Genomic DNA, 26,511 nt, shown 5'->3' with positions numbered 1-26,511 from the left:
TGAAATAAATGTGATTTCAGAGGGTTCCCCTACCCTGATCATAATACAATTCAGAGGGAGAGGTTGCCTTTTCTAGAATGTAGAAGATATTTGAATAATTAAGTGTTTCCTAACAGTGTCTTTTAACGTATCTTTAAAAGTATATTCAAAATGTGTATCTTCAAATACACACATAGGATAGGCTATCAATCAAAACCCTGACATTTTTGCTGTACAGTATCCTTTTCTTTTGCATTTTTTAGGAAGCCATTGATTTCTTTTCATTTTGGTGTTGATTGAAAACAATGAAGCAGGCCTTTAAAACTTGTGAGCATCGTGAGTCATGCTATTACTTCATACTAACATAATATGATTAGAAGGAAATAACTACTGTATTGCAGCCATTGGTTTACATTCCATTCCTTTAAAAATGTATGATCATGCATTGAATCATTTTTATCCTGCAATCCAATAAAATGATAATGGAATTGGCAAAATGTAATGCAGACTTGAGGTTAAAGGTAATTGATTACACAGCTGAACTAAGGTGCAAACACAGCCATTGGTATCCTTTAATGTAGGCTTTTAATACCTAAATTAAATTCCCTTAATTTAGACTTTTTACTTTTAAAACTTCATCAGTGAGTACTAAGAAATCATTAAAGCCAATCGTTGAAAAATGCATGTAATTTTACAAAAGTAAAAATTTAAATTTTGAAAAATATACCCACCAAATACATCATGTTAAGTATAAATAATTTGTAATATGTGGGCTGTGACATGCAAAGCTACTGTTATCGGCCTTTAATGTGTACTCATAACTGGTACTGAATCACCTCACATAATAATAATACTAGTTACATCATACATTGTTCCGGCTGATTCATAATGAAGCAATGTGAGTGACGCCCCTTCCTGTGTTTTCACATCCATATCATATTCCCTCCATGCCTCACTCAGTGGGGGGTTAACAGGCTGGCTCGATATATGTGAGAACACCATCCGATACACTCCCTTCCCCAACCTGTAATGGCCCCAGGGGAAACTTCATTATTTATCGCTATTGAAGGGGCCTTTCAATTATAATACTTCAGCCCCCCTTGTCTATTACCCCACAGTCTTGGTTAGTTGATTGAATATCTGTAGCATCTATCTGCGATAATTCAAGCGCCCCACCATGTGAAAAGTTCACAGAAACCTGCACCTAAACAATGTGGAGGCAATTTGCCACTATGGCCAGGGAGTATGGGGAGAATGCTGCAGGGGAATGGAGTCAATGACAGCTAAGAGATGTAAACATGGTTGCACTTCATTTCTTTAACCAACCGCTCATGGAGTGGCTTTATGGGCCCAACAGAGCTCCTCTTAATCTCTCACATCTCATATGGTCCTTCAAACTGGAGCATAATCTTAAATTTGACAAGGTGTTGGTCCCTGATAGTTGGATATGTTGAAATATATAAATGGAATATAATATTCATGATTATGTTTTTAGTCCTTAATATCTACAAAGGTATTTGGTCCCCGCCCCCCGTGTAGCCCAGAATGGACAAACCACACTCGTTTTTACGAGGATAGGTTATCCTATATGCTTGAAAAGAGAGGGGGGAAGGGAGGAGTATTCAGTTGGTGCAATCTGAAATCTCATCTCTAGATGCCATTCAATTTGACACCCCGCTCCTTTAACAGCCTGGTGTCAAATTAAAGAAAATACCAACGTAGAGCCATGCCACCAGAGCAGCTTCAGTGTGCCTTGGCATTGATTTTACAAATCTCTGGAACTATCGTTGCATGTTTTCCTCTGTAGAAGTGCTCTTCACTGACCTCATGCCTGGATAGCCACTGTCCTCTATGTCCCAAACCTACTCACTCTAAGCTGCCTCACCCATGGCTGACTGACACCATCTGAAAGCTGCATACTGATCTTAGAGATACTGAGAGAAAATGGCTGAAAACCAGTAAACCTGCTGATCTCAAGGGTTTTCAGTCCCTTGTATCCAGCATCAATGCCATGAAAACTGCTTTTTATGTGTTTTTAAGTATAGCACTAACAAAGACAATTTCCACCTTAAAAACATTGCTCAATCCTCCACTGCCACCAGATGCTACCCTCTCTGCTCATATATTTGTCTGAGTCTTTATTTTAAAGGTGGTAGCCATCAGCAGACAACTGACGACCCAAGTTAAGGGCACATCTCCGTCCACAGTCTTGAGGACGTTCCACCTCTCACCCAAGAGGCTTCTTCAGTTATGTTGTGGTGAAACAAGGTATTGAACTTCAGTAAAGTGTGGGCAATGTTCTTTGGTGCTCCAGGCTGAATCAATGGTCATTAGAGTCATTGGAGTAACCTGAGGTGGCTGATTCAATACCCCTTTTGGATAACTATGACCTGGATGAATAAGAATCTCCACAGACATCTTCTCATTACTTCAACTGTTATCAAAAGCTATCGGAAGGGCTGCTTTCAAACAGGTTGCAGAGTTGCTCTCACTGAACGTCCTTGTTAATCCAAAGAGAGTGGCTGTAAGAGTGGCCACTCCACATGAAACAGCTCTGCGATAGAAGCCCTAAGAGAAGCTAGAGCTGCAGTTCAGTCTTTGTTCCTTATCTTGCTGGACCTATCATTAACCTTTGATACACTGAGCCAGCGCATCCAGTTCTCTCCAATATCAGCATCTGGGGGAAATTGCATTCTTGGTTTGAATGTTATTTCACAGGGGATTCCTTCAATGCCTCATTGGCATCGCCAAACATCTTTATCCCATCCCCTCCCCACTGGGGTGCCACACGGCTCCTGCCGGGGCCCCTTCTCTTTACATTATACACAACTTGCTTTATGTCCAATTATCTACTCACATGGTTTCTCTTATCACTGCAACAGAGATGACACCTAACTGTGAGTGTTATACCCACCAGATGACTCCACAATCTTAATGCAAATTTCGGCGTGCCTCTCAGGCATAGCCATATACATGAAGGAACACTACCTGCAACCTGAACTCTCAAACACTGAACTCTTATTCAGCCCTTGCAATCGATCTCTCCAGCACAATATCAATGTTTAAATCACCTTTTCATCTCTCAGCCCAACCAAGGTCACGAGAAACCTGGAAGAGCAAATGCTAGCAGAGTAGGGGTGTCCTTGTCCAACCTTACAAACCTCTTAAAGACTCATCTCGTCAAAAAGCACCTCCTGGCATTCCATCCCTCAACACCTTAACATGTCTGACTAGCACGTCCGCTGCTGTATTGAAGAAATTTAGCACTTTGTATTTAAGGGCTGCGTCTGTCAAATGAGAATGTAATAAAATGTTTGGATGAAGGAATTTTCATCTTGTTTCTTCACCTAGGTTTTACCCTTTAATTTCTCACCTCCCTAAGAGAAAATTAAAAAGGCACATCATGGCCATCACAGCCCCCTCAAATTCAGTCAAGCCTCATAGTGAATCCAACCAAACAATGCAGATCATGGAATCATAATCTCTCTACATAATCTCTCTAGATACCCTCTCTACATTTAAAGTTAAAATTAAAACCTTCCTCTTCGATAAAGCTTATAGTTAGAGCTGCTCAGGTGTTTAATAAACCATTTATTTATTATGCTGCTATAGGCCTAGACTGCTGTGGGAACTTATATCATGAGCATCTCTCTTCCTCTCCTGCTCTCTCCTTCTCCCTCTCTCTCTCTATCTCTCTCCTTCTCCCTCTTTCTCTCTCTCTCTCTCTCTCTCTCTCTCTCTCTCTCTCTCTCTCTCTGCCCCCATGTATTTACATTAGATGTCACTAACTCTGTTTTCTCTCTCTCCTAGTAGATCTCGGACCCCAGAGCTACAGGATCCAAACCCGTCATTATTATTATTAAACCTAACCCTAACCCTATTACTATTATTATTATTAATACATCACTACATTTATGTGTCAGTATTCCCTAATTATTAATTTTACTATAATGAATTATTATTTTTCTCTCCACCATCGCCAAGTGCTTTGCTCATTGTTGGATTTGTTGGGTTTTCCCTGTAATATTGTAATATTGAGTTCACTATGTAAAGTGCCTTGAGACAATGTATGTTGTGATATGGCACTATACAAATAAAATAAAATTGAATTGAATTAATCTCCATCAAGGAGGAATGATGATGATAAAAACTGTTGTGCATCTCAGCTACACGTTGCTGGTAGTTACAGGTTTATCTTTTACCATGCATTGGCCGAAAAAATTGTACCCGCCTATGAAACATTCATATCACTAGATTGGGTTTTGTATTTTGATGTGCAGCAAATTAGACACAGAAATCGAATTTTCATCAAGATGCATTGCGCTATTATATTATCATATGCATTATTCTCTGGGAAATCTGAGAAAATGTCAAAAAATGCTCTCACAATTTCAAAGTTAGTGATAAAAGGTCCTGGATCCTTCCATTTTTTTTAATGGTTTCTTTCTTGGCTCATGTCCCATCCTTCCACCAAGTTTAGTGGACATCTGTTTAGGTTCATGTCATTTTTTGTGTAGCTTTTGTGTAATTTTGCTCGTTACGACCATAGGCCCGCCCCCTCTCCATTCGGTGTTAACACTGTCATTCTAAATAATGCAAAGCAGAATGTGTGGGATCTCATATGGGCTTGGAGGTTCCTGTGGCCCTGATTGGAGCTGCACCAAGTCCGGCTCTCTTCAATCAAGACTACATTGTTTTAAGAATGGACTGAAACATTATTAGGGTAGGCTAGCTCGGCAGCACGCCATAGAATTGAGAGAAAATTAGCAAGCAGTGCGCTTTGTGCTTTGAATATCCAAATTTGGATAAGATTGTTGATTTCTTTACAAACCTGGGGACTAGGACAGGCTTAGTTTAAAATACTTATTTGGAAACATTCACTTTTAGGAATTCAATTTTGTTGAGTCACACTAGGAACCAGGGTGCTGTTTTCGCTGTGATTTGTTTTTTAGTAGAAACAGAGTTGTTAATTAGGTTCTGATTTCACTCACACAGTTTATTTTGAGATAGTTAGATTAGTTTTGTTAACTCTGCTTTTATAGTCCTCTCCTTTATGGGTGTGCTGGGTTGTAACACTGCTGAAAAATAAACAGACAAATGGACATGGATGAGAACTCCTTGGCAGAGGTAATATAAAGGTACCTTTAAAGGTTTGGTTGAACCAGTTCATTGTGCTGTTCACTGAGAACAACGAGCAAACGGTGTCTCATAATGGTTAGTCATCAGTGAATGCAAAATCTGTGAATTGTTTAGGTGCTCAGTAAACAATTTCCCACTGTAAATTGATAATGATTACAGATCATCACAAAAACAGGAGCAATTTATCAGCCTCTACAAAATGATTAGGGCTGCAAAACCGGATTATTAGCCAGTTGGCATTTGGGGAATGTGTTTCCATTTGAATATTTGGATGTGTACAGTCTGTATCACTCACACTATTGTAGTTGTCAGATTATGGCGATTTATCTTCCATTCGGGATCAAACTGCTGTTTTTTGTCTAGGGTTATGGTTTAGGCTATGGTTACTCTTGGTAGATCCAAATAAAACATTTAAAAATGTGCATGCCACTGGAGAAAAAAAACCCCACTATGTCTGCACAAACAGACTAACTACAAACTCTTAACTTTTGGCCAGACTCGATTAAAAAAATGAGAGGATAACAGAACAAATTAAATTAACACCAAACTCAAAGCACGCATTCCCCTTTGCCTTTTCAATTTTCCATATGCTGGAAATAGATCTGGAGATGGATTCCAACCCAGGGCTGATAAATTTTAATTTCATCCCTCCAATGCATTATTATTTGCACAATGCAACTGGCAGTCATGGAAAGTGTGATCAGAATGGCAAGTCTACGTTGAAATTCCGCACAGAATACAAAATGTCCCACCCCTCGTATACAACAAAAGGCAATCATTCCATTTGTTTTTCCACACAATGGCCTCTGGATAATAGTAATACGGGGCCGAGGTGGAGAGAGAGAGAAAAAAGCAACCGAGTTACCAGCCTATCCCAGTCTCTGCCTCTTCGTTATGAATAATAGATTACAGATGAGAGCTGGAGTTTGCCTTGCAGGGAGGTGGATATAAAGCAGCTTGAGGTCAACACGGCAGAGCCAAGACCAGTTTTGACCAGGCCTATATCTAAAACACTCGGAGAAGTATCCTCACAACACCCTTAGCCTGACTATTTATAACATCTGCTTTATCACTCAAAGCAACCCTGTGAAGGACACGCCAGTCAATGTACAATGTCACGCTATTCAATATGATGAACTGCTTGAGCCAGCTATTTCTGGTGCCCCCCCTGATAAATATTTGGAAACCCCGTGCAGTGCTCTGCCGTTGTGCACTTGAGCACGCACGAAGGCGGCCAAGCCCGGAGCAGGAGGGATGAAATGCGCCGCGTCGAAAATCTCAGTCGGTGGGGAGTGACAATGACTGATTACCTGCTAAGAGGTTTACAGAGGAAACAAAAATCCAAACAACCGCCACTGTGTAATTTAATAAAGGTAATCTGGGCTGAGAGGCAATTTGAATAGGGAAACTTGAAAGAAAAAGGCTGTTTGATTCAAAGGCTCAGCGCTGTCCACTTAGCAGTGGATCAACAGCTCTCAGATCTGCGCCCATGTCTTTAATGAGAGAGGGCGTTCACTGCTCACGTTTGGACATGGAATCAGATCCATTCAAACAAAACACTGTATTCAATTCCCCTCGTGGACACGGTGAAAGGAGAAGAATGAAATAGAAAGCCCAAGTGAAGAGAAGCTTGAAATTCAAAGACTAGGACCAGACCCAGAGCACAATTCAACCGCCAACCTCTTTTCATCTGCCAACCCTGGAGGCGACGCGGTCCACGGGGATGATAGACGCGGGCCAAAGTTCACAGGTTCCTTTTTTATTTCAGCGGAGGGCATGGCATTTCAAGTCATCTTATCTTAGATGGACTTGCAGTAGACGGGGTGAAGGTGGTGAGGTAAGGGGCCGAGCAGCTGTGGATTTAAAGTTGTAAAAGGGTCTTTTCGTCGGGGAATTGCTCTCCGGGGAAGAGGTGGAGGAGAGAAGAGCTTGAGTTTCCAGACTAATAAATACGTCCTTTTAAAAAGAAGTTAGCATTACACTTCTTCAAATTAAATCCAAAGAAATGTCTTACAAAACAACCGGAGGACGGATTAATATATTTTGCACTTCCGTTAAACATATCTAAAACTCTTGAGCTTGCTGGATACACTTAAGCCGTGGAAGCAATCCACAGATGTGATGCTTCAGCACACGGCGGATTCCAGATTCGCCCTGCGCGCATTCTCCACTTGACTTTAGTTGTGTACAGGACCCCGTCGATCAAAGATGATGAATAACGAAATCTAAAGGAGGGAAATTAGCATGAAAAAGTCCTTGTTTCAACTGATGCATAAAATATCTGCACTTACTTTAATGAGCAGCGATAAAAGTTGCCATGCTGTGCGGTGGGCAGCATCGTGATTGATGCTGCCCATTAAGAGTGCGCTGCCGCGCCCGAGCAAACATCACAGCAGCCTTGTCAGCCCATTGTCCCCCACTACCTGCCTGCGAGGACTCTCTATCTCTTCTGCTGCCATTTTAACTGCCAAACTCCGACTCTCAAAATCCCCTTTTCTCGTTTCGCTCGCTCACGTTTAACCGCTCAGATATTCCGTTTGCTCCACATTCCTTGCATATTCCCTGCACCCGTTTCTCGCTGAGACGAAGCGCTCTTTCTCTTCCCTCCAGCATACCTCGCTGCCAGACAAATAGCTCCACTTGTTTCAAAGTGGCCACAACAGAAGGACAACGATAAGAGAGCTGTCTCCCAACTGTCATTTCCTCCGCCTGCCCCCGCATCTCGCATCACTGTAATCGACTGCAGTGTAGCTGGAAGTGCTATTGTTCCTCGGGGTCTCGTCAGGAATTGCAGGTTGGCTTGTCATTCACTGACCTCTACGTTTTTGTGGTCGGTATGTTTCCGAAAATGCCACGACCTGTTTGGCACATGTGTCCATTTTTTGAATACCCAGAGATAGTCGTTCATTCAGTCCTTGGCTTAATGACACCAAGGATTGCTTGTGTAAATGAGGGAGGAAGAAAAAAACCTGCGGCTCGGTCTCCTCACGTGGCAGACAGGCTCAGCGAGTGACTCTGTACGACACCGTTCCTTCTCTGCTCCTCTCTGATTCTGCCGCGAACGATGGAACGGACGCGTCACACTCTCCCACTTTACCCGTCAACAACTCACCTAACCCCTAACTGAGCAGCGGTGTTCCTCTCTACTTTCTCACCTGCACAGCCGCACAATGACTCACCTCCGTTCATATCTCGGATTCTCCTGCATATTCAGCAGGAGAAGCTCAAGAGACTGGTCACGGGATAGGGATGTCTGACCGTTCTTCCATATGGAAATTTGTCTTGATCTCTCTACCCATAATGAGTGCCGTGGTCCTGGCCTTTGCTCTCTCCCGCACACCTTATTAACACGTTCTTAATGGCGATTCTGCAGAGTGCTTAGCCAGCAGGTCAACGGTGCCACCTCCCCTGAACCAGGCCATCAATTTGTATGAGCAGGTACACTGTGCCAAATAGGAGCGCACTGTCAATCAGAAACAAGGCACCGGGTGAAAAGAGAGCCGCCTGGCTGGATCCTCGCCCCCTGAGAGCGATGTGGGGCCGCAGATTGCTCCCCGGAGTGGGACCTGCTTTCAAAGTGTTTAAAGAGGACGTTTTGTCACAGAAGGAAGAGAAAAAGAAAAAAAAAACCTTTGGTGGAAGAGCAACCAGTGATGAAGAGACCTTTTTTCTTTTGTCAGGTGCTAGCCTGACTGCTTCTTGAACAAATAGTGGAGAACCAAAAACAGCGCAAATAACGTTCAAAGGTTAATATGTAGTTCCTTTTTTTCCACGGCAAAATGAAGTAAATTACATTCAGTCATTCTTGTTTTTTTTGTTTTTTTTGCAATGTAAGGATCCCTTTAACGCAGAAGATTTTTTTGATTAAAATTACAAATCAATTCCGTGCACAATGCAACTGGCACCGTATTACCGTATTGATGGCGTGCGAAATACGGGCACAATTAAAACAAGCTGCTGTAACTGTGGTGGAATGTCCCCTGGAAAGTTGGGGGAAATAGCTCCAGGGGAGCCTGTAGAACCTCCTACTTCATGAAAATGTGACCATCAAAAGGCCATTTGAGATATAACAGGCAGTGAGATGAATAAATAAAGACCCAATGATGGAGTCTATCATATGTATTGTATGAACTAGCTTATTGGCAAAGTAACATGACGGCACGGTGCCTGGGTGCCAGGTTTAGTGCAGAGCAGCAGTTTGAAGATGGCCATGCCTCAAAATGCCTTTTTGTGTGTTTGTGATCATTAGTAATCCATTTCTGGAAAGGTTACGAGCAACTTCATTTTAATAGATGGCATATCCTGCCCTATAATGTGTATAAAGTGCTGGATGCTGGCAAAGTGACCGAAGGCGGAGGTGAGAAACAGTTGCTGGAAAATAGTGAGTTTTGCATCAGACATCTCATTTTACCATCTGTGGCTTAGAGGCGCGTCGGAGCTTTTTCCGTGGCCACTGTGTGAATCAGTCTGAGCTGGGGGGGTTTTTTCCCCCTCATGTACCTTAAACAACACCAGAGGTTTTTTTTTAACGGGCGGATGTTTTTCATCGTCTGCCTCATCAGCCCGGAGTGTTGATGACATGGGCTGGAAATGGTGAGACCGCCTGCGGGCTTGTTGTTCCACGGCCGCCTCTGATTCATCGGGAGAAACAGGGGAGGACTGGAGTGGAGAACTCAGACGCAGAGAGGGCCTTTTCATACCCTGCCATCTCCTTCTTCACAAAAGGTAAACAAAGAGGCCAAATTAGAGGCAAACGGCTGTAAGTGCGTGACAGCAGAACCAAATGATTGGTGTTCGCCTTGTGAGCTCCTCTGTTTCCCCCCCCCCACAACTCCTTTCCCTGGATGGTCCCGACACTCTCTTCCCACTGCACCGTTGTACAGTACAACTTGCTACATCAACACAACGCCAATTAGTGGCCCTCGCACTCGCTAATGTGCTGAAATTGCACTGTAAATAAAGGTCCTGCGATAACATCCCCCCGCTAATTCTGATACTTCATAAAAAAAATAAAAATAATAATTGTCTGCCATGAAAAACCAATTTGACTTCCTGCACGGGGCAGAATTATAAATTGGGCTTAGCAAGGTAATGAAGTATGGCACGCGCTAAGTCAAGGATGGAGGCTTTGTCTGAAGTAATCACTTCTCCGGATGCTGCAGCTTGGCTCGCGTTTCATATCAACAAGACTGACATATGGAAAAATAATTAAAATGGACGCATTCAAGCAATAACAGCTGGCGAGCGGCATTTTTAATACACCATCACATTCGCATGCCGGCTGTCAATCCACTCTCCTGTCCGAGGCGGAAAAGTCCAATCAATCAGGGTGTTGGAGTTGTAATCTAGTTCCGTCAGTTGCAATCTCACAACCTGCACGCTCCCCTTGAACACACCTGAGCACAGAGGAACGCGTGCGACAACGTGACAGTGATTTACTGTGCGGAGTTTTAGTCCGTGACAGTGAGTGAGTAGAAAAGTACACTGCAGTTCTTCTGTGACAAGAACAATTAATATAAGCCGGCGATTGGGCATCAGTCTGCGTAGGCTAGAAGCCATGATGCGGTGTGGCGTTGCATCACCACTGTCGGCAAACAGGGCAAAGCAGAGTTGCTCCAGCTCCCGCTTGTCGCCCTTATGAGATTATGTTTCCAGAGAACTTTTTACACAATTACTGGCGACTCTGGAGCTTCAAACTGAGTTCTGCTGTTTTTCTTTTTTACACCCAAGGCACTGTAACAGCGCAGTCCCATCTGACAGCAACACATACACACACAACACATCAGCGAGCATCCTCATTAGTTTGGCTCAGTTTGACAGAAGCCTCATCCCTCGCCGCCTGGCTAATTTTGGACAAGAGGACAAAAGAATACGCAGGAGCAAAGGGAACGTGGAAGGCGGCGCATCGATCCGGACAGATGGCCGAGGGGACGGGGGCAAGGTTAGCAGCTGTGAGCGCTAAATAAAGTTCAGTGTTACTAAAAGATTGTCACTCTGGGAAAACACAAGGCCAGAGTTATAAAATTTGGAGGAAGGTTTGCAAAAAGCACAATTGTAATTCATGCTTTCATTCGAGCTGTTAGATTTATCGACTGAAATGTCTAAAAAGTCATATGCATATTAAAAATCATATGTGCTGGTATCATGTTTCTTCAGTTATATATTCGGCATTGTAAAAAAAGGGGTTCATATCTTAGAATTTTGCATCACATGTAAAATTTTCATATTTTTGTGAATTATATTTGTGAATAGTGCTACATGTGAATTTCTCACTGTTTTGACATTTGGTAAATCACATGTTTCCATATATGATTGTTTCTGTACACAATATTGTATATGTAACATGTAAAACACAGTGTGTGACGATCACATATACCACACATCAATATGTCAAATGTATTGTGTGTTTCAGTTGAACATCATCGACTACATCGACATAATCAGCGTGGAGAAGGGCGTGGTGTGCAGTCAAACATTTTTTGAATGAGCAGTGCGAATCAAAACAGTCAACTAGAAAAGTGTGTACCACAGCTGCAGTCAAATACTGTAGTACCACAATGCCATACTGAAGTGTACCTATATCTATAGTGGGGTTTTTGCAGTCACAAGAAGTCTCAAAAGGATGCACAGTAAATATGCCAAGGAATATACATGTCATGTGAAAATGCAGCTGTCAAATAAAGTTTCAATAACAATAAATATATATTTTCCCGAGAAACTCCTTCGCACCGTGCACAAACTGTTTGAGGCCGACTGGAGTCATTCACTGATGAACAAACTATGGAGCGTCAAAACCAAAACCAGTTTTAGAAATGACTCAGGTCCTTACTTTTTCATCTTAAAATGATCAAAATGCCTCTGTCTAGCTGACTCTTGACTAGTGGCCACAAGTTTAATTACATGACTTTTTATGTTGCATTGTGGGATAATGTGAATCCACCATACACAGTGAACTCTCACTAGACATCACTACAAATGAGCGAATAATAATAATAACACCGTATATGATAACACTATACTGTGACTATATCATTAAATCGTTTGGCTGTTTGGCATTGCCGGAGAAATGTGTGCATCGGCTCAGAATATCCAGCAGCTTTCCGTAGGGTCACGGGGGACACATGCAACATTTCGAGCTGCGATCAACCGTGACCTTTCCAACCAAGCTGGCGCAAATGGGCTTTTTTCCAGGGGTCAGCGTGACATGAGGAAAACGTAATTGACAACTTAGATGAAGCGTTGGTTCCCCCCCCCCCCCTAAAGAAATACTGCAGTAAAATGTGTAGATCTCAATCCTGTCAGCTCACTGTGGGCTTCTTCTGCTTCTACCATAACTCACTAAACTGAGTTTTTTAGTCTGTGACACTGAATACTAAACGTCTAGTTTCGTCCCTTACTTTTTATTGAGACCGCAGCACACTCAGAACCTGGCAAGAGGTGGCATGTAGTTTGGAATTGGGACACAACTTTGGTGAAGCCCGTGGCACATGGTGACAAGAGGTTCGTGACCCCCTCTCTAAAAGTTCACTGAAAGGGCATTTTATGTAAAGCAGTAGAGGGTAGACGGGGGGAAGGCTGAGGGGAAGGTTGTTACACCAGCCCCTGTTGGTAAATGACACCAAAGTAACTGAGTGAGTTTTCTATTTGATCGCCTCTCTCCCCAGCGCTCCCGGCTGATCTTGTTGTCGTCCGTTCTTGAGCTCAGCTCACAGGCCTGTTTTGTAGCGCGCCACACAGATGCGAGGCATCATCCAGCTGCTGTGACGCGCAGCAGCGGCCCCCTGACCTCACCTGTCCTCCCCAAGGGCCAGGCGAGGCCCTTGGGGAGGGGGAACACGCACGCACGCACGCACGCTCGCACGCACACACAGCTTGCCATATAATTAACAACCAAACACACTTTCCATCTGTATAATTAAGCACTTTAACAGACGCCCTGCTCATTCAAGCCAGAGGACACACCATGACTCCTGGACCTCGTTCTGTCAGTGTGGGCAAAAAAAACCCCCATACAATATGCACTTTGTTCAAAAACAACAACTGAGAGGCAGCGAAGGAGACAACATCTGTTTTCAGATTCACGTGGAAACTGGAACGTTCTGACCGTCCAGGGAATGTGTGTTTGCGTTCTTCTTTTTTTTTTTCCGTTTCTATTGTTACTCGCAGCCAGGGCAAACCAAGCTGTGCAAACCTCCTCAAACCATAATGAAGCTGGCTATGATTTCAATTCAGCAGGACTGTTTACTCGCCGGTAACCTCAACGCGCCGCCTCCTCCTCATCGCCGCGCGTTCACGGCCGCCCACGCGCTTCCCCGCTGCTGGACGATCACGTCGAACCGTCGGTTTTTCCTCGGCCTGAATTCAATGCCGGGGGTCAAGAGACGGAGCGAGTGATTTACTGACAATTTGCGGATCATTAAACTGGGAAGATAAATGACCGCGTGTTGTCAGACGCACTGAGTATACTGTAGGTAGGAGCCATTCATAGCCGTCAATCAGTCAAGGACAGCAGTCCCATATTATGCAGCTGAAGCAGTTCCGCCTTTGTTGCTCATGGAGAGTGCTTGTAAGAGATGATAAGAGCACGGGGGAGGTTTGGTCAAACTGTTCATTTCCCTCTAGCACCCTGAAAGGGATTGTTCGCTGCAAATGCTAAAGATTATACCAAGCAGCAACAGTATCCGAAGCCAAACTTCAGACCAGCGTTTCATCGATTTTAGGATTCAAACCACAGCAACACCTGCCTCTGGGCGCAGGGCAGCTGAGCCGAGCCCTCGGAGAGGAAGAACACTGTTAAACAACCGGGGCTTCTGTGCACGCTTCACGTACTTCTTCTTTTTCTCTCCTTTTTTCCCCCCTTTCTCTTCTCAGCAGGAAATTTGAGCATCAGCAGACCTTTGCAAAATCTCCGTCTGTCACGTTTCATTTGTTTTTCTCGCAGCAGAGGAATCAAAGGCTACCCGCGGCAGGAAAACACACATTTTGCCTGCACGGATGCTGAGCGCTGAACCGCACCCCCACGCCGCTGTTGTGGCAAACACATAGCCGGAGTTACTGGAGTGCTGTTATTGTGATATTTGCACACGGGCAATCTATTTTAAAAGGAATAAGGATTCATAAGAGCTGATGATTTTTCTCTCATTGGTCATCTCTTTTTTTGTGGGGGGGGGGGGGGGGGTTCTGGCTGCATATACTATTGTGACACGGACCACCTCCGGGGATGAAAACAAGCGAAGTAAAGAGCGAGGAGAGAAACAGCAAATTTCATCTAAACATTAATACAATGGTTCCTCATTAGGAATGAGAGGGAAGAGAAGCTCCCGGGCCCCTGCAGTTTTTTGCGCACAAAGCCATGACACTTTATTACAAAGGATCAGTCACCGCCGGAGGAAGGGCTGCCGAGCAACACATGAATCTGAACAGCTATCCATTCGAGCGCGGATCGGTCACCTGCTGCTGTAATTGAGATCAGGAACAGGAAATCGGCAGGTTTCGATGCAAAGATGCAGAGTGTGAATACGCACATTTGACAGTAGAGCGGCGGAGCCACAATTACATTAGTACCATGTCGATTTTTACTAAAGGGTCAGGCACCATGAACCAGCACAGGCACAAACACACTCAATTAAACATTCGAAAGCAGTATCAGGTAAAGGAGCTCACCCCGCAACCCCCCTCCAAGTGACACACACACGCACGCACACACACACACACACACACACACACTGGGTTTGTGTAGCCAAAATGGATGGAATAAATCACAAGAGCCCAGCCAACATGGCTGCATAATGATCAGTGTATTACCCATGGGAAAACTCTGGCCCTGACTAATGGCTGTGTTTGTTTCTATGTGTGTGTGTGTGTGTGTGTGTGTGTGTTGTGGATGCGTTTGGAGTCACCTATTCCACGCCGCCGGCACTGCCCGTCAGCTGGAGTTCAGGTGAACTTTTTAGGAAGGAAATTGAATCTGGAAACTTGTTGTTGGCTTTTTTCTTTTTACTTTTTTAACATTCATCAGGTATAGAGCGCCGTGTTGGTAGATAAGAGGAGTTCATTCAATCTCCTGTGTGAGGAAAGAGAAGAAGAGGAAGAAAGAAAAGGTACTCTACCTTTCTGATGGCCCCGACCTAATGTCACGAAGCCCGAGGAGATGAAGTTGTGAAGGTCAGCGCCTCCACTGCTCCGGATGCTCTCCTTTCCATAGTGGAGTCCTGGTCACACACACACACACACACACACACACACACACATAAACATCAGGCAGAATATACACGCAGCGTACGTTTGATCTCATCAGTCAGGCATTAGTAGCACTGGCAAGACAGCTAACATAGTGGTTTCCAGTAGTGGGGCATGGACCAAGTGTGAAGATGACCAGAGCTTCTTTTTTTTTCCAGATAAAATTTGCTCATGGGATAGTTTTATCCTGTCAGTTCTGTCAAGATAATTCTAATAAAACACAGACAAAATGTCACTGGTTGGTATTTAGCCATTATTTCTACATTTTAGAAGGGGCAGTTCCGACAGTTGCACACAACAGGGTCCGTTTAGCAGCCATGCGTAATATGCCTGTGGGAAGTCTGGTATATTTTCTTCAGTGGCGCTAGAGAAGCTTAGTGAAATCTGAGATTATGTCTCAGATGATGTCTTAACGATGACATCGGGGATGTGGAGTTTTGCTTTAACTTGACACGGGCCGGGTCTAAGTTGCACTATAGGATATATTGAGGGGTTAGGGCTGGAAGAAAACATGTATCTTCAAAAAAAAACTAAATTGCACCTTAAAAATATCTAAACCCACAAAACTAACCAATACAAAGCATGTGACTTAATGACACTGCACACTGTCCGTGGAAGGGCCATGAAAATGACGGTACCACCCACCAACGACAGGACAGCCAGTGGTGCGACGTTAGGACGGCTGAGAAAAAGGTTCGGCCTGGTTCCGGTGACCTCGGAAACAGCGGAGCAGCAGCGCGGGGACACCAACGGTCACACTTGTCTTGGTTCAGAAAATGAGACACGGCTGTTTGCTACAACTTCAACTGGCAGTTATGGTCAACAGCTCCCCAATTCTCGGTGCTGCAACTCGCGCACAAGCTACCGGGAGACTTGAATAATAAAAAATGACGCATGGAAATGCAACACTAAGGGTATGGTCAGGGTTCCACCAAGTCTTTCGACTTGCCAACGTTAGGGGGTCACAAGTCTTTCGACCTGTCGGAAGTGTCACGCTGAACAATAATGACTATCTACTGTATCGACTGATCTTTCAATTATTTTCTAAGTTCATTTCTCAATCTCAATAAATCCATGGAACCTAATAGGTACAGTACAGTGTATTCCATACTGTCCTGCCGACAAGATCACTGTAAACCTCTCTCTAACCCTTATTTTTTATTCCCTCTAGCACATGAGCGTCCCGGCTCTCTATCTCTCTCTGTCCCTCTTTCTTTCTTCCTCCCATTTTCTCTGTTCTGGCCTCCCTGGAAATGTTTTGGATCTCTGTGCTGCAGGACTTCCAGCCTCTTCCCTGGGCGGCTGTGGCTCAGGACGCAGAGTCGTTCGTCCACCCAACCGAAGGTTGGCGGTTTGATCCCCACTTCCGCCAGTACGCATGCGTCTTCGGGCAAGACACTTAACTCTGACGGCTCTTCCGACAGACTATGAATGTGTATGAATGTGACAGAAAAATGCGTGGTAATTAGCAGCGCTGTATGAATGTGTGTGAATGGGTGAATGTGGCTTTGAGGGGTCTATGTGACTAGAAAAGCGCTATATAATACAGTCCATTTTACCTCTACCCTCTACATTGCAGGTTTGTTTAGTCTGTCCTTTTTCCAGGTCCTCACGTTGGAAAGTGTGGCTCAGGTTGTATCTGTTAGTGGCACCTGGAACTTCCTTCATGTCTCCCAAGTTTCATGTTATTCTTTCTGTTACAGGGTTTTTGTTCACATACATACAGTATCACTCATCGGCACCTCCGATTCCATGCGTATAGTCGGTGGGTTTCCCTTTCAGATATTTAGCTGACCATGACTGGAAATAAAGTTACAGTGAAGTGTGAAAAAATGTTGCTGATTATTTTTCTGTATTAGGAAACAGCATTTGGGCTTTTCCATTGTGTGCTCAATGGCCCCGCTTGCGTTGTCTTCCTTGTGTCAAATAGAAAACTTCCCTGCGGTGTCGTTTCCCCCAGGCACCGTTTGGGGGGCGGCGGGCTGTGAACCACACAAGCAAACGTGGCGCAGTGTTCTTCAGAAAATAAAAAAGCAATAGGTTTCCACCGCCCACATGCCAATGCACTTTGAACTCAATCACACGTCTCCCCGCGCTGCCTCCATGGCTGCAGATGGAGTATCCGCTGGGGTTATTTTCCCATTCCATCAATTCTGTGAGTGTCATGCACACAAGCCATTGTTGTCTCCCTTTGTCACCTTTGTCATTGGTAGGCCCCTCCACAACCCACTGCGACAACCCTTGAATCTGAACAACCCTTTAAAAGCAATCCCCCCCACCCTTCTTTCCTCCCGCTCCCATTCCCAGCTCATTAAGGTGAGGTAGCATGAAGAGCCTGCAGGGGGAAGGCTACGCATTATGAATTTATCGTCCTTGATACAAAGGAATTCGTGACTTTCACCTCAACAGTGTGCCAAGGAAATGAACGGGCACTGGAGCGAGCAGCCGCCGCGGATTCATACGGTAATGCTTCTTTAATCAGGCATCGTCACTGGACACCTACACCTCTGAATTACCTCTGCGAGTGGGATAATGTGAATAATAAGATAATTATATTTTTAAACCAAGCTGGATGTGACGCCGTGTGTGGCTGGCGTCGGGGAGGTTATCTGAACCAAGGTCGATTACACTTTAACATGGCCAGGCAGAGGTAATTTACATGGTGTGCTGATTTCATGGCATTATCAGAATGCGGATATCTGCCAGAGTGGACAAGGAGCTGTGTACATCATCTCGATAAAGTCGTTCAGCTGCGTGGGGCTTTGCCCTGCGAATCATCATATCTTTATCTTCCTCTTGTGCTCGAGCAGTCCGAGAAACACGTTGGAAAAAAAAAAGAAGCTCTTTAACTGCCATGTTGGCAAATACATGTCCGTTAGGCTTTTAACCCTGCCCCTGCTCGTGAAACTAATGGTGCAGTGCAGTATCACGGCCCGCACTGGTCCAATATTACAGTAACTGGTGCTGCGAACTGGAAAGAGATGCTGATGAGATCCCTGCATTCACACAACTGACACCTCCTCACACACATACACGTGTACACACGGGGGTTGGGGGGGTCCGGCTGCATAATCAGGGGCAATAATGAGATCTGGGCCAGGAGACAATTAGGCGGGGTCTCTCGGATGCTGAGTTTAACACACGGTGCACTCGAGAGGACGCTCCTATTAAAAACATGTTGATGCAGTCAGCATAGAAATGTTGCTTTTAACATGTGGGTGATGATTATCTGGCCAGTGGGGAGCCACCGAGGGTCACAGAGGACATGTTACCGTGCACACTTTAAGGATTAATTGGAGGGAGGTTGCGGGCAGAAGGAGGAGGTTTTTTTTGCTTGTGTGTGTATGTGTGTGTGTGTGTGTGTTTGTGTGTTTGGTAATGGTTGTTGCAAGAGGGCTCAGTAAATATGAGTATCACAGTGCCCAATGGCAAATTATTAGATTCATTAAATCAATGTTTCGTTATCAAGGCAAAACTTGCTATAAACTCTCTCAGAAAACAAACTACACAACCACACGCGCACAGACACACACACACACACACACGCGCGCATTTAAAAATACCTGAAGGTCATGTCAAAGCTGTTAAATAGCTGGAAATGTTATTCTATCATCACAACCTCTAATTGTCCACAGCGGCTGACCTTTAAGCTCGGGAGGCTGCTCGCCTCTGACTCACTCACAACTGACTGCTCAAATCCTCGGAGTGCTTGCATAGGATCTCAAACACACACACACACACACACACACACACACACACACACACACACACACACACACACACACACACACTGCAGCCTACAGTCACTCGCTGAAGGCTTTTTCAACTTCCACATGAGCACACTCACGAACACAGTCATCCCTCTTATGCTCCTTATTCTGATTCTTCTGGTGTGGCAAATGCACCCCCCCCCCCCCATAAGTCAGAATCTATTTTCTTTTTTTTCTTTTCTTTTGGCCAATCTACCTTATTGGAGGAGCTGTTTTTTCCGACTGGTCTCTGTTGAAGAGTTTCCCTCTGCACTACCTGGAAACTATATTTCATCATTCCGTGCACTAAGAAATGTTCAGAGAGGAAACCGAGCAACACATTTAAAAAAAATAAAAAAAATAGCAGAGAGGCAAATCTTGTGCCTGTGGTGTGCAGTGAAAAAAGAAAATCAACTTCATCTGCGGAGGGCCGCAGGCTAAACTGCATTACTCAGAGAAGCGGTTATTGTTTACTTTAACCGACGGCGAACTCCTGTTTGGCTACCTACTCCTCTCTTTTCAAGATCTGCTCGTTGTTGTGGCTGTGGGCCGCTCTGTGTTTACAACCCGGCCTAAAGAGAGGATCCAAGCGCCACGACAATGCAGAGTGGATGTGAGTAAAAATAGCAGCACTTGCTCTGGTATCATATTATGCCGTCTGCACTGTTTTCGCTTTAGGCCCTGTTATTTTTTGGATATTGTTCTAAAATGCAGAAAAGCTCTGCGGTGCACCAAGGACACCATGTCACCACTCACGGCTTGCAAAAGAATAACCCCAAAAACACCGGCATGCATTTCTTGAACTGAGCCTAAACAAAGCTCCGAGGATGAAAAAGACATACTTGAGCGAGGAAGTGATTACTGCTGAGAGCGACGGGGCATCATTACATGCTGAGGATCGAAGGAGAGATGGATGTTATTCCCACTCTCGACATAAGTTGATAGGATCCTCTCGGGCCCTTTAGCCACTTGCTTTATGAGCTCTCTCCACCTGATTTGAAAGTGTCTCAAAAACAAAAAGGTAAAAAAAGAGAAAACCTCTGGAAGTGAAGTGCAATTCTGAGCAGCGTAGCGACTCCGGCCGACAACCATCTCCTTAAGAGGCCTGCCTACTCGCTCTGTGCCAAATGCCCATTTAGCTGCACATGAATATGCATTTTCTGTGAGAGTGAGTGGGCTCCCGCTCCACAGTGTCGTCGAAGCTCCCAATTTATATGCACACATTAACCACGCTTTCGCCCGGGCTGTCACTGCCTTTCATGTCCAACCCCGTCAGGACTGCTGCGGTCCCTGATTGGGGGATGGTGGGTGCAAACAGGCGACCTAGTCGCAGCAAAGGCACCGTGACAGGAAGACAGAATCTTTACCGAGTACGAATGCATGCGAGGACGGCAACTGAAGGCAGCCCGCCACGTGCAGCTGCGTATCAGCCTGGTGACCATTCTAAAAAGGGCGCCCATGCGGCGACTGAGTGGGGGAGACGCCCAAGTGAACGGGCGCAGACTGCGGTCGCAAACAAACACTTGAGCTGCAAGGAAACGTTTCCGGCAAGCATTGGATAGATGTGGAAGTGGCAGAAAGAGGCCAGGTTAACGTGACATATAAAGACTGTAGAAGCACAAATGAAGCCGAAGGTATGCACCAATCTTTTATTCATTATTTGCAGACAAGGATGCCGTCCCGTAGCTCGAGTGAACCGTGAGAACAATAATGTGTCAGGTGCTTTCAGGACCTGTAACAGCCAGCGGACATTAATAAAAGGCACAATTCATATCCTCTAATGCCCTGTGAACTCTCTAATTCTTGCAACTGCACCCCCCCCCCCCACCCCCCATTTATAGATATTAAAACATTAACGTGGGAACACAGTTTCTAAAAGGGCCACATGTAGCACACTACCAGAAAATATTGAGATAAATCTGATTGTATTAACATCTTCAAATGAAGATGAAGCGTGTCCTTTCATTGCCATAGAAACGTCAGCAATGGATGTTTTCAAATATATCCTGTGTGATTTTTCATTTGACAATGATGTGTGGCTACACTAGGTCCCTTGTACAATGTTCAATGGTGGATGTGTTTTAATCAATGTATGTAATGAAGACCAATGTTTTTCCTACCAACAGATATTGACACAGCTACAGTTTATGGCGTAAAGGGGAACCTGATCTTGTGATAGTGAGTACAGTAAATTTGAGGGCGGTGAAGGTGAGGGAGACCAGGTCCACCAATCAGATTCCAGAAGCAGGTTCTAACTGGTCTAGTGCCACACATGCAGAAACCACGCGTTCTTGGTCCATGTAGAACCAAGGTCAATCCGGACTTGCCGTTCAAAATGACTGCAACAGCATTTTGCAAAATTGATGATGGAATCGGTCGGAAGTAAGGAATGGGAAAGAATGATTATATATATTTACAAAAGACAGTGCTGTCCTGTTAAAACATCCATACCCCAAATTTCTCATCCCAAGTCAATCCTTCACTTTTACAAAATTTTTGTATTTTCAACAGAAACCTGATTTTCTTCCTTTTTCTGATTGATGCATTATTGAAGTAGTGAAATTAAAAATCAAAAACAGTTTTTTTTTTTTTTAAACTCATGTTGTAGCAATGGCCGACTACACGCGTCATCATTTCGGTGCATTGACGGCTGCAAAGTGGCCACCTACACGTCCACACGCTGAGATATGTCTTCGCCCATATACGCCGCGCCGCCACGCGTCTCTCTGTTTTTCTTTCCGTCTCAGCGACTCCTGTGCGTTTTGCCATGTGTCATTATTTCCCATCTGTGTCCCTCTCTTCCCTCGATCTGATAACACCTGCGTCGCCTTAGAACCTGCTGGTGCCGACCGGCTTCCTCCGACCCCCCCCCCCCACCCACCTCCAAGCGGCTTTTAGCCCTATCACAGATTTATGTCCGCTGTCTCTTCCCTGAACTGCGCAGTTAAATCACACTGTGTGCGCCACGTCGGATTCGCCCGGTGACTGACTGAGAGGTCATCACTTGCAGCCTGTCAGAGACTGCCGGGCCATGCTACCTTGCCAGCCTGTAATTATCTCCACTAGCAGACAACCCCCCCACCCCCCCACCCCTTTTTTCCCTCTCTTTCTCTGTCACTCTCTTCCTCGCGCTCTCTTACTCAAATCAAATGATCACTGGATGTTCACATTGGAGATTACGCTGCCGGTGGTTGCAGTCTCTGGAGGGGAATGCATAACTGTATACAGAAATAATGAATATATATATATATATATTGCGAATGCGTTACAATGGACACACTGAAATGGATGTATAGGCTATGGGTCAAACTGCAGAAATCTGACTTCAAGCTGTATTCGACCGACAGTCCTGGCACATTAACTGGTGGCCGCCTTGTGACGCTCTAGAGCCTCGAGAGTCCTCGGAGAGGAGCTCTTACCGTGGTTGGATTTGGAGGCGTGCACCGGGGTGTAGTGGTTCTTGGACGAGGTTCTGACTGGCGTGTTGTCCTTGGGCGAGCCGTTCATCGCTGCGAAATTCTCACAGTCGTATTGCGATATGGGGATGGGCCCCTGCTGCCTCAGGATGTCTGCAAGGGCCCTGCAGACAGACAAAGCACACACACACGGAGAAAACAAGAATGGCTGTTAACGTCGCAGAAATATGTTTCTCCAGCTTCCTTTTTTTCTTTTTTCTCACAGTGCAGCTGAACTGACGTGAGAACAAAATGATAACCTGTCTGTTTACTGCACAGCGAATGGCTGCTAATTGTTCAAACAGCGGTGTGCCATTATGGGTAATTCAGAGCTGCTCCCTTTCTTCTCCTCCTTTTTTCTTTTTTTTTTTAATCTCTGTTTTAACTGCTGGGAACATGACGAATGTTCATTTGCAAGAGAAACAACGTTGGATGTGTGAGAGCGTTTCTCTTCTAATTGGGGTGAATTTGAATGTTTTTCAGACAGCACCAGGTGCATATGGAAGGATGGAGCCCTCCGGGGTCGGGGGGGGGTGGAAGAGAGGGAGAAGCGATCATGATGAAAGAAAGTTCAAAAAGTGTTTGTTTGCTTTAGAAAAAGCTTCAGTTAAAAAAAAAAAGGAAATCAAATTACTTTTGCAGTGCTGCAGCAGCTCAAAGCTTTTGTACAACAAATGTATCAGCGGCGTAACCTTTGCGTTTGAATTAATATTTTAACTTCACCCACCCAGCCCCCCCCCCCTCCCTGTTCCTTATTGAATGTGCAGTGGTGCATGCATGTCACATGACCTTGATACAGCCCCAACGTTAACACAATCCATTATTCACCGTCCTAAGATCGCTCGAGTGTTGAATAATGCATCCCATAAAAAAAAAATAAAAAAAACGATTCAATCTTGAGGAAATAATGTGTGTCAGCGTTTGTTCACCCAAGTGGGAACAGTCTACGACATGTGGTCCACTCATGTATGATGGCTCGCACATGTCGAACGCAGGGAGGCGGCAGGGGCCAGCTGAGGAGCTGAGACGCAAACACTCGCCGCGGTATCCCACCGCGGGCTGAGCGTGGCCCGTCCAAATCACTGTACCTGAGCACACCAGCACAGGCCATGTGCTGGTGTGCAGAGGGTGGGGTCGGAGGGGAGGCGGTGGCGACGGAGGATTGGGGGTCAGGCTGTGAGCTGTATGATGACAGCTGGCAGCCATAACTTGGCTGCCAGCTGTCATTGTAGTGGGGCCCTAAATATCTGGGTGAGCGAATCAAAACATTTGCATGTGTAATTTTCATCTCACCCTGAAGGCTGGGGGAAATAATTCATCTGCGATAGAAACGAACAAACATCTCCCCACTCCCACACATGACAGATGTACACACAAACACACACACACGCACACACGCACACACTTGCTTCACGCAAAACACCATCGCCCATTCCACAAACGCTGTAGATCACTCCCCCCTGATCGTTTTTAGCAAATCTGACGATCTGATGTGAAAGGTGCTCATCAGCTGAGCTTTATAGATTACAATCTGTTAACAATTACTGCAAACACACTGCCAGTCATTATCACTGATACAGGGACAAACACACCCACACACACACACACACACCTGACCACAACTGCGAATATAGAGACAAGAAGTCACATGTGACGTGATGACCTTTGACCTCCGACCGCCACGCGGTCTACACGTCCATCTGGTTAATAACCTGTCCAAATATTTACAGTCTATCAGATGGTGCAAATGATGGACCGTTTCTTCTACTAGGAGAGGCGTGTTTTAAACAAGACACTGAGCAGACTACACATATGTGACACACTCACCTGTGTATATTCATTTCCTGGGGCGGCTCTGTGGCTTTGTCGTACGCCACTTTGACCGACACCCCCAGCACTATGATGAAGGCTATGACGCCGCAGGTGATGTACACCGCCGTGCTGGTCTGATCCATGCTCGGGTCGTACGTCTCGCCGGTCGGGACGGGCGACGGGGCGGCCGTCTGCACCCACACGGGCGTTTGGTAGTTCTTGCAGGCTTTCTGCTCCAGCCGGTCCTTCTTGTACTCGCAGCAGAAGCGCAGGTAGCACGTCCCGCAGCAGTACCGGTGGTCGGTGTTGTTGCACTCGAACAGCTTGTCATACTGGCCGCTCACGTCGTAGTAGCCCAGGCAGGTGTCGTGGCTGCTGACGGGCGCCGGCGTCTTCCGCGGCGGGGCGAGCGTGGGCGCCGCGGTGGCCCTGGCCCCCGTGCGGGGCCCCGGCTTTGGTCGTTTGCCGCCCGCGGCGGCGCTCGACACGCTCGGCGGGTCCAGGTACACGAGCAGCAGCAGCAGGTGCCTCATCCCCATGGTGGCGTGGCGAGCTCTGCGCGGCGACCCTCGCGCGTTTCGGTGGAGACACCAGAGTGTGGCCGAACGCGCGGAGGCTCAGTCGAGTGGTGCAAGTTTCGCCGCCGAGTCTTCCGCTGCTTGCTCGGTCTCCTGCGCCGCCGTCATGCTGGACGCAAACTCGTCGTCAACTGTTGCCCAGTGGCGGGGGGGGGGGGGGGGGGGGGGGGGGGGGGGGGGGGGCAACGTGTCTGCTGTCGGTAGTCTCGGGCGAGCTACAGCCCGTGGCGAGGCGGCGGGCGGCGGAGGCAGCGGGGCACCATGTCCCGACGCGGCGCCGGCGAGCTGATGGAAGCGCGGGGGCCCCCGTGCGCTCCTCCCGCGGCTGAGCTCGCGCGTGGAGGCGCTCGGCGGCGCGTCGCTGTCCGAGGTGCTGATTGCTGGAGACCGAGTCCGCTTCTGCCGGCGTCAAAGTTCGGCTGGAGGGGGGGGAAGGAAACAAACAGACCAGGCGGGCTCATTAGGTGTTACCCCCCCCCACACGTCAGAGGCGCGTCATTAATAATTAGCAGTCTCCCACGCGCCCAAATAACTTGGGCGGATTTTGGACACGTACAGTACACGAGCCATCAATACAAGTCACCCTCTCCGTTTGCGCGAGCTGTTCAACGCGTTAACGCCGCATCCGAAACGCGGACGCATATGGATACGCGGCATTCCTTTCTCAAGTGTTTTCAAATGAAACTGAAATTTAGTTTAACGCTTCTTTTTTTTTCTCGATTATAATCAGAGAGTGGGAGTGTGAAAAGCAGCCTACCTCTGCGAGGATACCCGCTGGGGAGTCGCTCTCTGTCTGGGTCTCCGAAAGTGAGCAGAATATCAGCGCTCCGAACACACACACTCTCTCTCTCTCTCTCTCTCTCTCCTTCTCTCTCTCTCTCTCTCTCTCTCTCTCTCTCCTTCTCTCTCTCTCTCCCTCTCTCTCTCCTTCTCTCCTCCCTCTCCACTCCCTCCCTCCCTCCCTCCCCCCTGCCCCTTACATCACTCCAGTGCTGGCGTCAGAACTCAGCCAAGTATCGGTAAATGTTCCAGCGCACCGCGCCCACCCCATACCCCAAAACGCGCCGTCCCGAATGCGAGCCAATGCAGCCCAGTTAACGCTCCTTAATCCAATCTGCCGGACGGACCCCCGTCCGCGCAACACGGTCGCTGGCTGTCTCCGGCGACCAACCGTCTCCTCATCCACTCTTGCGCGCGGCGCTTTTTGCGCAGCTGGCCCCTATCACTTCGCAGCCACGTATAGCCTGCAAACAAGCATCGTTTTCGGGATGAAACAGCAATTAGCCGTGCCCTCTCAATTAATGCACTCATTATTTCCGATAAAGTTAATTTCTTGTTGGTCTAGTGATTCCCCAAGCCATGGCACCCGGGGGGGGGGGGGTATGAGGAGAACTGATGGTAGGGCTACATCACCAGTGAAGTGTGTTTTAGCACTGCTGCACTGAGCCAAAGCTGCATGGCACACTCATATAAATATATATGATGTTGCCAATGTCTTCTATTCTCCTGCTGTATAGTCACCAATGAAAGCCTCACACGTTTTCAGAACAATCATCTGCA

At 46.2% G+C, this 26,511-nt stretch overlaps 1 protein-coding gene across 13 annotated transcripts in view; it reads right to left on the bottom strand.

The window, feature by feature from the left end:
• LOC118287977 (protein shisa-6) overlaps positions 1-25,799 on the bottom strand; it is a 60,343-nt gene extending 34,544 nt beyond the window's left edge. For all 13 annotated transcript variants that reach the window (XM_035613687.2, XM_047327840.1, XM_047327842.1 and 10 more), the window contains exons 1-4: positions 25,709-25,799; positions 24,389-25,370; positions 22,526-22,686; positions 15,228-15,329 (exon numbers count right to left, since the gene is read on the bottom strand). In XM_035613687.2, coding sequence (XP_035469580.2) covers positions 15,228-15,329; positions 22,526-22,686; positions 24,389-24,912 — 787 coding nt within the window. In that variant the 5' untranslated portion in view covers positions 24,913-25,370; positions 25,709-25,799. The remainder of the gene's footprint in view (positions 1-15,227; positions 15,330-22,525; positions 22,687-24,388; positions 25,371-25,708) is intronic.
• Between the last annotated feature and the right edge of the window lie 712 nt (positions 25,800-26,511).

This window comes from Scophthalmus maximus, chromosome 16 (genome assembly GCF_022379125.1).
Source record: "Scophthalmus maximus strain ysfricsl-2021 chromosome 16, ASM2237912v1, whole genome shotgun sequence".
Lineage (NCBI taxonomy): Eukaryota > Metazoa > Chordata > Actinopteri > Pleuronectiformes > Scophthalmidae > Scophthalmus > Scophthalmus maximus.
The sequence above is the reverse complement of the archived record's forward strand: the minus strand, read 5'-3'. Positions and strand labels throughout refer to the sequence as shown.